The sequence below is a fragment of the Phoxinus phoxinus genome (genome assembly GCF_949152265.1).
Source record: "Phoxinus phoxinus genome assembly, chromosome: 18".
Lineage (NCBI taxonomy): Eukaryota > Metazoa > Chordata > Actinopteri > Cypriniformes > Leuciscidae > Phoxinus > Phoxinus phoxinus.
Window position 1 is genome coordinate 3,263,280 of NC_136893.1, and position 15,026 is coordinate 3,278,305.

Below are 15,026 nucleotides of genomic sequence, written 5' to 3' on the forward strand. Positions count from 1 at the left end.
ACTGATACCGATACCGATATGGTGGCCGATATATCGTGCATCCCTAATGCATACTGTTTCATATATTATAAAAATGTTATTCAGTTTGCCGTATGCAGAAATAAGTTTGCTAGTTTTCCAATAGGAGTGAGAGTAAAGGAAACTGTGTTGCTGTAATCTCCGACGGTGTGAATAATTAAAGCTGTCTACTTACTTGCTTATCTTGTAGGGAGACAGATAAAAACCTGCAGCTAAGTTTGCATGAGCCAAACAGCACTGGACAGAATGACTGTTATAGATTTGTGCAAGTGATTTGAGGTAGTGGATTAAAACTGTGTCTGCTAACAATAAATGCTGCATTGCAGGAGAGGTTTAATTTCCTGCGGATCCAATACACATATTAATACACGTTTCTGGACTCATTGGGAACCATTCTTCAGTTATTTCATTGTGGCATGCAACATTTTTTTCATAATAACCAAACAAATCCTGCCAGATAACGCGTGTGTGTGTGTAGTGTAGTGTTGTAGTTTTTCATCCTCGCCTGCTGGTGTCGCTGCTGAGTTTCGTCTCCTCGTCTCGCGCCGGTTAATCACGCGAAGAACAGAAATCAAGTTTTGTTCGAAAGCGTGTTGTGTTTACACGCTGTTATACAAAACATATACATTTTTAAGGATTATAACACAGATAAATCATCATGGATGTAGGAGAGCTGCTGAATTATCAGGTACTGACATGTTGAATGTCTCACCGTGATCTTTATTCGGATGAGTTTGTCACTGGTTGAACTGTTCTGCTAACGTTGCTCGTGTCAATATTATCTTAAACTTCAATATTTAATGCAACAATAAACAGTTTTTAGACGATTACAAATGATTTATACGTGTTTTAAGGTTGTTTAAGAAGGTAAAAGCTTTATTAACCCTTTACCCAACTATAGTACATACGCATGCGGGTTATTGAGTGTTTGTTGTTGATATACGTTTATAAATATTAATTTGTATTTTCCTCCCTGATATAAAAGTACAATATATTAATGTCAATATAAGCTGGGCTTTAGATTCACCATGGTACTGAATAATTACCATATCCATGTGTCTTGAAATAATACCTTGGCACCATGTCCAAAAACTACGGTAACACTGTCATTTTGTAAATTTGCAGTTAAATAACATTTTATGGATTATTATTGGATTCAAAATTAGGTGTCTATTAGTGCTGGGCAGTGATTTATCACATCCAAAGGTTTGTGTTTACATAATATATGTGTTTGTACTGTGTATTAATACACACATATGCATATATTTAATATTATATACATATGTTTCTTAAATATATACATGCATGCCTGTGTATTTATATATACAAAACAATTATACACAGTACACACATATATATTAGGTTAACACAAACTTTTTATTTTGGATGCTATTAATCGTTGCCCAGCACTTATGTGTGTGTGTGTGTGTGTGTGTGTGTGTGTGTGTGTGTGTGTGTGTGTGTGTAAATTACATTGTGGGGACCAAATATCCCCACAATGATAGTACAACCTGAGATCACCTACATTGTCTGGTCCCCACGAGTGAAATGGGTTAATAAACAATAAACATACTAAATTAAATATTTTTTGAAAATGTAAAAGCGCAGATAGTTGTGTGTGATGGCAGGTTTAGGGGTCGGGTTAGTGTAAGCGGACAGAATATACAGTTTGTTTGTAGTACAGTATTAAAAACATTATATGCCTATGAGAGTCCTCACAAACATAGCGAACCAGGCTGTGTGTGTGTGTGTGAGTTAGGGCTGCATGATATTGAAGAAAAATGTGATAAATCATTAAATAATGCGATACGATAATGCTTAAAGTGTGTAAAGTAAACTTAAATGATCTATTATACGTGTTTCACATTCTTTTTGTGACTAGAAAACATCCCTAAAGCTTCTGAAAGTGAACATCAGTGTTTTACTGTCGCATAAGAAGTGTTATTTTAACATCAGTGTAACCCACGGGGTTCAGGTTATCCTACATTAGGATTATTTAACAACAGAAACTGAATAATCAAATGTAAAAATAAAACACTGCTTAGTTTTTTTTCACTGTATGAATTAAATATATATATATAAAGCTACAAAAGTTATTCAGCCAAGAGCAGTGAGTGATTTTCTCTTCGTCTTTTGTTCATGACCCCAGTTATTAATTGCAATATGCATATCGCGATATGTACATTTGCGAAATTTCGATACGTGTGTGTGTGTGTGTGTACAGTACCGGTCACAAGTTCGGAAACAATACTATTTTTAATGTTTTATGTCAATATTTATGCTATACCCCAAAATGAACATAAAAATAGGTGGATAGTTAATTACTGTTGCATAACTCTTGAGACTGGTCCAATGGACCGCCTGGACACGTCTCATCTTCACACTCTTCCTCTTCTCAGCCGGACCGCGGAGCAAAGAGACCGCGAGACGAGGACGGCCATGAGGAGTCGAGAGGCAAGCAGAAGAGCTCGGGTCGGGCTCTGGTGAGGTCAGACCTGGACAGTGAGGAGCAGACAGGAGACGGGGACAAGATCCTGGAGAGACTCATGGATCAGGACGGAGAGGATCCAGAGGTGAGAACACAACATATTCATTAGTGGTGGGGGAAAAAATCAGTTCTGACAAGTATCGCGATATTTTGCACACGCAATTATATCGATACAGTAGTGCAAAGTATTGCAATACAGGGCTTAACATTAACTTTTTGAGGCACAAGTAAATTTATGTTTCACTTGACCATGCACAGAAGTCACTTGTCCGGGTAAAGATTTATAATTTTATCATTTATTTTTGATAAATGCCACTTTCTACCCGGCAGAGGCTGATTTAGCAAGGGATACTTTAAACCGTGTAGCTACTTTACATCTGAACATTAGCTAATATTTAACTATGTACATTTAACCAATACAAATGCTGTTAATGCTTGTTTGCAGCACACGGCTGCCGACGCTAGCTAGCTAACGTCACTAACTTGTCAGCCGGGTTGGGTTTCCCCGACAGACGCCACAGAACATTACTCCGTCTTCATAAATAACCCAGTTGAATTTATTTCCATTTGGTTACAAATTTTCGTTCCCGTTTTAAATTCGTATGGTGCTGTTGGTGTAACGGTGACTTGTTTTTGGAGCTTTTCCTGGCGCTTTGGACCGACTCCTGATTGGCCAATCAAAGCGTTCTGAGTTGGACGCTGGTTCGACGGATTGTGGGGAAAAAAATGTGTTTGTTTCAAATCGGTAAAATTGAATCTGTAAAATAGACGTAATGAGTGGCACATAACGTGAAGTAACATGGCATTTTATTTTGTTTTAAATTTAACTTGTCCAGTGGGACAACTAATTTTCACTTCCACTTGTCCTACAGAAAATCCACTTGTCCCGGACAAGCGGACAAGCCTTAATGTCGAGCCCTGCAATATTTAATTATATAATTATCTGTTTTACTTTCGGGTTTTCTCAGAGTTTACTCTGATCATTTACATTTGCGTATTACATCCACAAGGTGGCGCTTGTTGCGGTGCTTTGTTGTCGTGCATTCAACAGCAAATTCAAATGAAAATGGCTTCACCGTCACAACCGGTTATACACGACGCTCCGTCTTCTTTCAAATCGAAAGCGTGGGTAAATTCAAGGGGGTGATCCATCCGCCGCAGACTGAAGCCTCCCAGCGGGCCGCCATTGTAGCAGAGCATCACCTGCTGTTAGCATTACATTGACTCAAAGCGTCACTTTGACAGCGAATAACTTTACATCTGAGAAATTAAAGACTCCATTTGTCCATTATTTATTTCTAAAGAAACACGACAATGTATAAAAGGCTCCATTACCTTGTATCTTACGTTATGGCCCCGTAGAAGCCGTTTTTGTAAAAAATAGGCTAACGATTGCATCATAACTCACGCGACTCTCTGTCGCACAGTCGAGAAATTACCGTATGGACCGGCGGAGAAGCTCACAAGCAATCGGGGGGACGTGGAGGCATAAAGTCAGGTAAAGTCAAGGGAGAAGCCCACAGAGAGAGATAAAGTTGCTCCCGCTGCTCATGGACAGCTAATGCTCACGCTCTCCGTCTCTGAGAGATTCGGAAGTGAATGATTCAGATTTCTCTCGGCACAGCTACTAGAAGACTGACAACTGTCAGACAGGCTCACGTCACATCTACGTCATCAAGCTCAGTTTGAGCCTGCGCAGTTCGCCCGGCCATCAGGAAGTGAGTGCTTCTAATGGGCTTCACTTTTCTCTGTTGAAATCTGTGGGGTTGCTGTGTCCATTTCTTTTATGCTGTCTATGATACATTTTTGACCAACTCCTTTTTCTAAACAAAAATGCCAATATTCCCAAATTAATTTTAGTTGATGACCTTGCAGCCGCTTTGTTTAACTCTGAAATGATGAGTTATCTGCTTTTGCCACAAAGAAGAAAAAAAAAATATATAAAAAAATGTTTTCAATGAACTTTAAATTTATAAGTTACCTGTATTTTTTAGTTTGTACTTAATCAAAACAACCAAGCTGCAGTTTGATTGATATTCAAATGCACAATTTAAAAAAAAACATGATATATGAACATGAACGGAGTTATCTCCGTTCATGTTCATGTATCATGTTTTTTTTTTTTTACTTGTAACTTGTAACAAACAACTTGTAAATGTCCCAATTGGGAGAGAATTTTCAAAGAGTTGAATTAAACTTTCATGTTATATATTTCTGGATGCATTTGTGAGTTAATAAACGTAACTGGTTGTGTACACTTGGCTGGCACATAATATCTAAATATCGATTAATCGATCGATATAGCCCTGAATCGAATCGTTATCGTATGTTTTTAATAAAAAAATAAATAAATGGCATTCACACTAGAGCTCTAATGTTGAACTGTTCATGCTTCAAATTAAATTAGGCATCAAAACATAATAATGTCCAGCAGAACAGATGAATAACTGAAATCTGGTGTAGAAAAAGAGTATTTTTCACTGGTAAAAAGTCTTGTATGTAATTCAGAGGCACACTGTAGATGAGAATCATGACCTTTGACCTTCTGACCTGCTGTGTGTTATCAGGGGGAGCCGGTGGATGAGAGCACCGTGAAGAAAATGATCCTGACCTTTGAGAAGAGATCCTACAAAAACCAGGAGCTGAGGATCAAGTTTCCCGACAACCCAGAGAAGTGAGTTACGGAGAAGTAAATCTCACCGTTCACTTTTAAATGTGAAATGAGATGCAAACATTAATCCACAGTGGCTCACAGAGAGAAATTACACCAACCCGTTTACATGTATATATGTGACCCTGGACCACAAAACTAGTCACATGACACACGGGTATTTCTGTGGCAATAGCCAACAATACATTGTATGGGTCAAAATTATCCATTTTTCTTTTATGCCAAAAATCATTAGGATATTAAGATCATGTTCCATGAAGATATAAACCATGTAAATATATAAAACATGTATTTTTGTGAGTGAATGCAGCACAATCGTGAACATAAATGCACAACTTTAAAGGAGATTTTCTCAATGTTTACATTTTTTTGCTCCCTCAGATTCCAGATTTTCAATAGTTGTGTCTCGACCAAATATTGTCCTATCCTAACAAACCACACATCAATGGAAAGATTATTTAATCAGCTTGCAGATGATGTATAAATATCAATTTCAGAAAATGTACCCATGTGACTGGTTTTGTGGTCCAGGGTCACATATGTGTGTGTGATGCTTTGCTTTCTTTATCATATCATTGTATGTAATTGTTACATTTTTGCTATGCACTTATATTTTTGATACCTTGGCATTAAGAAAAAAATAGATAAATGACATCACTTCCTGTTGTTGTTGTTGACAGATTCATGGAGGCGGAGCTTGATCTGAATGACATCATCCAGGAGATGCACGTGATCGCCACTATCCCGGAGCTGTATCATCTGCTGGTGGAGCTGAACGCGGTTCACTCTCTGCTCGGCCTCCTCAGCCACGACAACACCGATATCCTGACCGTCACATGACTCTAGAGCAGGGGTTTTCAAAGTCTAAGACTCCCTTTTGAACCCCCCCCCACAAAAAAAACACACATAGTTATGTCAGATTTTTAACTCCTCACTTTTATTGTTTGTGTTAACATGAAATGAGACCCAAGTCAGATTTTTTGCTCATTTGTGACACAGATCGGATGTGTCTGATGTGTAAACGGGGAAAAAAAACGATGCATTCGGATATTTCAAGATTGTTTCAGGTCTCGTTCATTTGTGGAAATAAATCAGATATAAATCAGATATGTGCCAATGCGACTGTCATGTAAACAGGCAGATCGGATTTTCTGAGGCATTAGTCAACGTCTCCACGGTTTAATGACGAGAGAAACCCCGACGTGCATATCAAAGGACGGATGTCCCGACGAAACGTTGTCGTCGTAGGAGAGGAATGTGGACACACGTTGACACAACATATCAAAGGCTTGCTCATCCTAAAATTTCAGACCCACTACTCCTCGTTACAGCCAATATTTAAACACAATATGTGGTGATAATAATAGTATTGTAATAACAAACGTTATTAGCGTGGCTGTAATTCTAGATGCTTGAACATGTTTAAATATATAATATTATAATTATTCATAAGTATGCAGTGTCATAACTACATCTCTGACGTTTATAACAAACCAACCTGTTTGAAAATCGGTAGAAAATTTAGCAAGTTATGGTTATTTAAAAAGTACATGCACCATTAACACACAATGTTACAAGTGAGCGAGCTGACTGTGACAAGATGGCCGCCAGGTGTGGACATCGACCTCCATTGGCCAGCAGCGCGGACTAGATATCTAGCCTTTATTATGTATATCTATTATGTAGCTCTCGCCCCACACTTTGAAAACCCCTGCTCTAGTCTAGAGGAAAGCAGAAAACCAGCAGAGCTTGTGTTAGGGCTGCGAATCTTTTGGTCCCTCGAATCGAATCAAATCTTGATGTCACGATTCGATTTAAAATCGATTCTCGATTCTGTATCAAATTTTCATTCGATATGTGCATTTTGATTTTAGTTTACTGTTTTGTGTTACTTTTATTATTTGACTTCCTGACCCCAAAGTATATATTCATTGTTTATATGTATTATTGCACATGAAAAAAACATGGTTATTGGCCATAACACACCAAAAAAGATCAATATCTGTCGAAAAAAAATGCTGTGCATCCCTATTTAAAATATGCTTGTTATGTTTTATCTTTAGCTGATGATCAGTATTATAAATCCTTAACGTTGAGTCACATATCAGCATCGCGGTGGTTGATCTGCTGCAGGAGCTGACAGACATCGACACGCTTAACGAGAGCGAGGAGGGGGCCGAGGTGCTCATCGACGCACTGGTAAGAAAATATTTATTTAATAATCAGAGAAAAACATCACCGGTGTCGTCGTTAGAGGAGATCACGGGCGCTAGCGGCTCACAATCACATTATTATGAGAAAAGGACATGAATTACCATGTGCTGCTGGTATTGGGCCTGACTTTCGCAGGAGAAAGAGAGAAACGATGTAATATCCAGACTGTTGTTGTGTGTGTGTGAAACAGGAAGAGCTCGGGAACAATCAGGGGTTGATGGAGTCGTGTGGGGATGATTGCTGCCGTCTAGTATTTGTGTTGTGCATTCAAGCAAACGTATTAACACATCTGAACGACTGTTTATATGGCTGCTCCGCGGACAGGCTACAAAATAGGGCTTGAAACATAGTGTGTGTGTGTGTGTGTGTGTATATATGCTTTATTTAGCATAGATTATGAGCGTAGTCAATCATTTTATCCCTTAAAGGGGGGGTAAAATACTTAGTTTCAGTCAATCTCATGTTAATCTTGAGTACCTATAGAGTAATAGTGCGTCCTTCATATCTCCAAAAAGTCTTTAGTTTCATTATATTTATAAAATAAAAATACAGCTTTCCGATTCTATCCGGAAAAAGCCGAGGTCCTTGATTCTGGGCGTGGGCGGAGCTATAGAGTCAAGCGGGAGCATCCACAACATACAAACTGCATCCACTGTTCCAGTAACACTGGGTTCTTTGGGAAGCTGAACAAGGTAAACTTCCCTCACATCCCAAAACACACTTTTTTGGAGACATTCTTGACATCAACCATTCCTATTTAGCGCTGCTGCTGATGATTTCCGGTAGTAGCGCGTCGATGAGCGCGGTCTTTCTCTCCTCTGGTCGACGTGTGCGTGAACGCGCTTTTCCGAGAGCAATGCTCATATAAGGAGTTCCACTCTGGTCTACGTCATTAGATCTACGATAGAAAAAAACCAGCCGAAACGTGTTGCAATCCGGAAGTATGATTTTCAGCACAGAAATTCTCTGTTATTCGTTCAAAATAACTTTTCAAACTTTGGCCATTATTAGCATGAGAATCCATCTCTTTAACACTGTAAACAACTCTGAATACATGAAACACCATTGTACCCCCCCTTTAAAACTCACCAAAATTACATATTTAAATGTTTTTTCCTTAAAAATAAGTTCTTCATGCCTTAAAATATCTTGAATGTAACTCGACGCCCTTGCCTCATTTAGTATACGCGCTTCTATGAATATGCAAACGAGCCCCGCCTCCACTCACTCACTCAGAGATCCACTGGTTGACGATCACACGTTGATCTGATTGGTTACAAGGTAGTGTGTGACGTCAGAAACACCAGCGATTTCAAACCGTGTTTTTGAGACTGTCTTTGGTTTACTGCAGTTTTTAGCAGAAAATACTCAGCAATGCTGTCGACTTATGAATTTACACATCTTAAAGCAGATTAAAAACACCACATAGACACATAAACAACATTAAAAACTGGATTTTCACCACAGGGGGACTTTAAATTGATCAAAAGTGACAGTAAGGACATTTATATTGTTAGAAAAGAATTATAATTTCACAATATTACTGTGTTTTTGATCAAATAAATACAGAAGAGAGGCTTAAACTTCAGCAATTTATCATCTTCTTTCACATTTTTATTATTTATTTATATATCACAAGGTTTTGGAGTGTGTCTAAATTTAGTTTTAAACCGTGATATGTGTGATTATCTTCTAGCATTAGCTTATATAAATGCCTGCATATTTTAATGTTTGTTAAATAGCTTTTATTTGTTTGTTTAGTTGGAGGGTCAGGTCGTCGCTCTCATGGTGCAGAATATGGAGCGTCTGGACGAGACGGTGAAGGAGGAAGCGGACGGAGTTTATAACACTTTAGGTAAGACACAATCACACACACGCACACACACACGCACACACACACACACACACACACACACACACACACACACACACACACACACACACACACACACACACACACACACACACACACACACACACACACACACACACTAGAGCTGGAGTCAGCCAATGCACATGGTTTTATCTGTCCAAGGCAAAACAAAGTCATGTTTGCAAATTCTCAAACTATAAGAAGCAACAGCTAATCTCTGGATTTGCCAGGTTAGCCTTAGAAAAATATTCAGAGATTTCTTTGAGATACTTTGTAGCAAGTTAACTAGATCTGCACAATTACAGTAATGTGTATATATATATATATGTGTATGCATGTATACTACCTGTGAAACTAAAACATTAGAATATCGTTCAACTTAACCCTCTACTGCATAGCGTTGCTCTCAGGCAACGGAAAGTGTTTTTAAGTTTAATTTCCAGTACATGTTTCTTTAAATAATTGCAACCAATCAAAATGGTCAAATGATTGCTATAGAATGGTCTAATAAGGTGTGGGAGTCACTATCAAGCATCATTTGAAGGCGGGACTTCCTTTTCTGACATGTGGTCACAGGAGCACATGGTGTGAGAAGAATGTAAGATTATTTGCTTCAGTAATCTTATTTACAATGACATGAACTGTAAATAAAAAATATATGTATGTGCATGAAGATGTAGAGAAGCCGTTTGTCAAGTTTTATTAACTTTTTTTTAATTTAGCATGTTTAGAAATTCAGTTTTTCTTCTTGTTGCCTCAGGGCAACGTTATGCGATAAGGGGTACTTTTTATGAGGTCTTTGCTGACAATGTGTTTGGATGTTATCACACATCATTACATGTTATTTGTGCACAATATGGTAAAATAATAATAATAATAATTAAATTGTACTTTTACAGGCTAGTGTTCAGTGCAATAGCAATGCTAATGGTAGATGTGTCTTTCTTGAAGGCCAAAATCTGTGTTTTTGCTTTTTCTGCACTGATGTTTTACAGGAAAATGGATGCAGGGACATTTTATGGTAGAAAGGAGCGATCAGTCAGAATCATACCCAACAATGGATTTATTAGTGAGTACAGTGAGCTTGAGGAAAGTGACAGTGATGAAGAATGGACCCCAGAAAGAGGTTTGAGAGGCAGAAAAAACATGTTTAAAGCCCTTTTCTTATATTTAGTAAATTCTAAATAAAAGGCATTTTCAAATCTCTTGATTTTCCTAATAAACGTTGAGACAATATTACATTTTTCTCTGTGATTTACTACCTAAACTGCATAGCGTTGCCCTGAGGCAACAAAATAAAATCTGCTAGGGGGGTGGGTTTTTAATTTTTTTTTTTTTTTTTTGTTAATCTGTTATCTTAAATCTTCAAGAAAATAAGATTAAAAAAAAAATTTTTATGCAAAAACATAATTCATGCATTAGAGGGTTAAAAGGTGAAACTAATATATTATATAGACTCATTACATGCTAAGTGAGATATTTCAAGCTTTTATTTGTTATAATTTGGATGATTATGGCTTACAGCTTATGAAAACCCCAAATTCAAAATTAGAATATTGTGAAAAGGTTTTCATAAGCTGTAAGCCATAATCATCAAAATGATAACAAATAAAGGCTTGAAATATCTCACTTTGCATGTAATGAGTCTATATAATATATTAGTTTCACCTTTTAAGTTGAATTACTGAAATAAATGAACTTTTGCACCATATTCTAATTTTTCGAGTTTCACCAATATGTAGATAGTATGTGTGTGTACATACAAAGTGTATAGCCACTATATATATAAAATATGCAAACAAACATATAAATAAACATTTTATGAATTATATTATAAATATGCAATATAATTATATATGTATTGTAAATGTTATATCTGAGTAATAACATGTAATAAATGTCCTTTAATGAGGGGGGTAAATGCTCAAGCGCTCTTTTAAAGCAGTTTTGCACGTTGGAGACCCTGCGATGGGCTTGTGTTTCCAGGTTTGGTTCTGGAAAGACCTCTCTCTCTCTCTCTCTCTCTCTCTCTATCTCTCTCTCTCCTCTCTCTCTCCTCTCTCTCTCTCTCTCTCTCTCTCTCTCTCTCTCTCTCTCTCTCTCTCTCTCTCTATCTCTCTCTCTATCAATTCAATTCAATTCAAAATTGCTTTATTGGCATGACTGTACACAATACAATGTTGCCAAAGCTTGGAATACATATAATAATTATAGACACATCAAAATAATAACATATTATAACATAACTTAAATGTAAATGTACAAATTAAATTAATTGTACAAATGAACAGTGTGACCAATTACATAGTGTGAACATTTCATACCACAGTGTTTTAACATATGCACACACACACAGACATTACTGAGGGTCACTGTGGTGGACAGTAGGGAAACACACTGAGGTCAGACACACACACACACACACACACACATTCACCTGCTGTCTCTCAGGCTGTGGCACACACACACGTATCTGGCAGCCAGTGCTGCGGTGTGTCCCTCTCCTAATATGATCTTGACCTGTTCTACTTCAGTCATGGCTGTAAAGTTCTGTATTGTGTTAGTGAGTTTGCTGAAGTAGAGATCTCTGACTGAACTGTATTTGTGACAGTGAAGGAGGAAGTGCGTCTCAGTCTCGATCTCTCCTGTCCTACACTGAACACACACTCTCTGCTCTCGGGGTAACCAGCTCTTTCTGTGTCTGCCGGTCTCGATGGCGAGACTGTGTTCACTCAGCCTGTACTTGCTCAGGATCCGTCTCTGCTTTGTGTCTCTCACACTCTGGAGATATTCTTCCAGTTCATAATTTGATTTCAGAGTTCGATAGAATTGTAATTTACTTTGTGTTTTGGTTTCCTGATCCCAATGTTCCAGATATGTATGTTTAGATTGTTTGATAATTTGGTTTATTCTGATGTGTGTGAGAGAAGCAGTGCTGGTCTGAGACTGGTCAGTGTTAGTAGAGTTAGTCGGGTTAGTGAGTCTCAGAACCAGCTGACTGAGGGAACTCTTTTCGGGGTTCAGTTCTTGGGTCTGTAGTGCTTTAAAATGTAGCGATTCTGTGGGACTTGATTTGAGATGCATCCAGAATTTGAGGGATCTTTTTTGCATATTGACAATCAATGGGAATCGGCCTAATTCTGCCCTGCATGCATTATTGGGTGTTTTCCTTTGTAATTTTAGTATCATTTTGCAGAATTCTGTGTGTAGGGTTTCTGTTGGATGTCTGTCCCATCTAGTGTAGCTCTGATCACTGAGTGGACCCCAAACCTCACTTCCATACAGCGCAATGGGCTGAATAACACTATCAAAGATTTTACACCAGATTGGGATTGGTAATTCAATGTTTTGGAATTTTTTCTTAATTGCATATAGAGCTCTTCGGGCTTTATCTCTGAGAGCATTCACTGCCACACTGAAGCTCCCCGATGCAGTGATGACCAGGCCGAGGTAAGTGTACTGCATCGTGTGCTCTAGGCTGGTGCTGCCTAGACTGAACTGGTATCTGTGTTCCTGACATCTGGGTTTCTTCTGGAAGACCATAACGTTGGTCTTTGTGAGGTTGACTGCCAGGGCCCAGTTCTGGCAGTAGTTCTCCAGCAGGTCCAGGTGCTGCTGTAGTCCCTGTGCGGTGGGTGACAGCAGCACCAGGTCGTCTGCGTACAGTAACAGCTTAATGCTTCTGTCCTGTAGAGTGAGTCCAGGGCCCGTAGACTGCTCCAACTGCACCGCTAGTTCATTAATGTAGATGTTGAACAGCGTTGGACTCAGGCTACAGCCCTGCCGCACTCCTCTTTTCTGGGGGAAGAATTCTGTATGTTTGTTGCCAATTCGTATTGCACATTTGTTGTTCGGATACATTGATTTTACAATGTCATAAACTTTACCCCCCTACACCACTTTGTAAAAGTTTGTAATATAATCCGTTGTGCCAAATAGAATCAAATGCTTTTTTGAAATCGACAAAGCATGCAAATATTTTTCCGTTTTTGGTCTGTTTTACGTGTTTATCGATTAGGGTGTGTAGGGTGTAAATGTGGTCAGTAGTTCTGTGGTTTGGAACGAAGCCAATCTGACTCGAGCTCAGGACATCGTGTTCGTTAAGGAAGCTTACAATTCTATTGTTTAAAATACTGCTAAATAACTTCCCCAGATTACTGCTCACACAAATGCCTCTGAAATTATTAGGGTCCAATTTATTTCCACTCTTATGAATTGGGGTAATAAGTCCTTGGCTCCAGATGTCAGGAAAACAGCCTGAACTAAGTACAATGTTGAATAGTTTGAGCACGGCCGCCTGCAGCTCAGGTGTGCTGTGTTTCAGCATCTCTCCTAGAATGCTGTCGGGACCACAAGATTTCTTACTTTTTTGGCTTTTGAGTTTGTTTGTCAATTCTTCATGTGTAATTGGGAAGTCCAGTGGATTTTGATTATTTTTAATTGTCTCTTCATAAGTTTGTAGATTTTGTTTGATCAGATTATAATTGTTATTGAGTTGTTTTGATGGGATTTCTTTATATAAGTTTTCAAAATGATTTGTCCAAATTTCTCCATCCTGTATTGGTAGGTCTTGTGGTTTTGTTGTGCTCAGATTATTCCACATATCCCAGAACTGATTCTGATTTATTGAATGTTCTAGTTCTTGTATACTTTTGGTCAGATGGTGTTGCTTTTTCACTCTAATTGTGTCTTTATATATTTTTAGTTTTGAAAAGTATTCAATTCTTATGTCAGTGTTGTTTGGTTCTTTATGTTTCAGATTTGATAATTTTCTAAGTTGTTTTCTTAATGTTTTGCAGTCTGAGTCAAACCATTTTTCATCTTTTGGAGTATTTTTAGTGTATTTTTTGCCTTTCTTTTTCAATTCACTTTTATGTGCTGCTTTTTTAAATATGTAATTGATTTCATTTGTAGCTGAATTAACACCATCTTTAGTTGTTTCAAATTTCTTATTAATAAATGTATTTATTAGATTTTTTAGTTCTTCAGAACCGAGGGCTTGGACAAACTTGTCTGCGCTGTCTGCAGCCCATCTGTATCTCTGCTGGACCTGATGCATGCGGCAGGTTTCCAGTCTGTTTAGTTCTGGTGTGTGTTGTGTTTTGATATAGATGTTAGTTTGGTTATGGTCAGAAAGCGGAGTTTGCTGTTTGACAGTGAATGCATTGAAGGAGGATGGGTCCATGTCAGTGATGGCATAGTCAACTACACTAGCTCCAAGACCTGAACAACACGTGAACCTCCCTAAAGAGTCCCCCCTGGTCCTGCCGTTCAGTATGTACAGGCCCGAGGCTCGGCAGAGCTGCACCAGCTCTCTACCGCTTTTATTCACCGTTTGGTCAAGGTTGTTTCTCGGTGGAAGTTTTCTTGTGAGACTCTGGGGGTTTTGACCAAACACATATTCATTGCCCTTTGGATCTATTTCATCAGGTTCGGATCCAGTTCTTGCATTAAAGTCTCCACACAGCAGCACGTTTCCCTGGGCCTGGAAACGGCTGATTTCTGTGTGGATGTTGTTGAGATATTCCTCGTCATGATAAGGGGAATCCGCTGGGGGAATGTAGATGGCACAGAGATATGTGTCTGTAGTTGAAATACCAATTTGGTTTAGTTTTAACCAGCAATGAAATTTTCCAACTGTCATAATAGAAATGTGTTTGGCCAGATCCTCCCTGTACCACACCAGAATTCCTCCCGAGTCTCGTCCACGATGGACTGTACTTAGTTTAACTGAGGGCACAATTACTTCATAGTAGCCTGAG

General features: G+C 38.4%; 1 protein-coding gene across 1 annotated transcript; it reads left to right on the forward strand.

The window, feature by feature from the left end:
- Window positions 1-480: 480 nt before the first annotated feature.
- Window positions 481-9,308, forward strand: ctnnbl1 (catenin, beta like 1; the record flags this gene model as incomplete). Its single annotated transcript, XM_079588837.1, has 6 exons — window positions 481-706; window positions 2,418-2,591; window positions 5,074-5,180; window positions 5,858-5,997; window positions 7,279-7,376; window positions 9,153-9,308. Coding segments are annotated over exons 1-6 (705 nt in total), but the record flags the coding sequence as incomplete, so codon positions are not given.
- Between the last annotated feature and the right edge of the window lie 5,718 nt (window positions 9,309-15,026).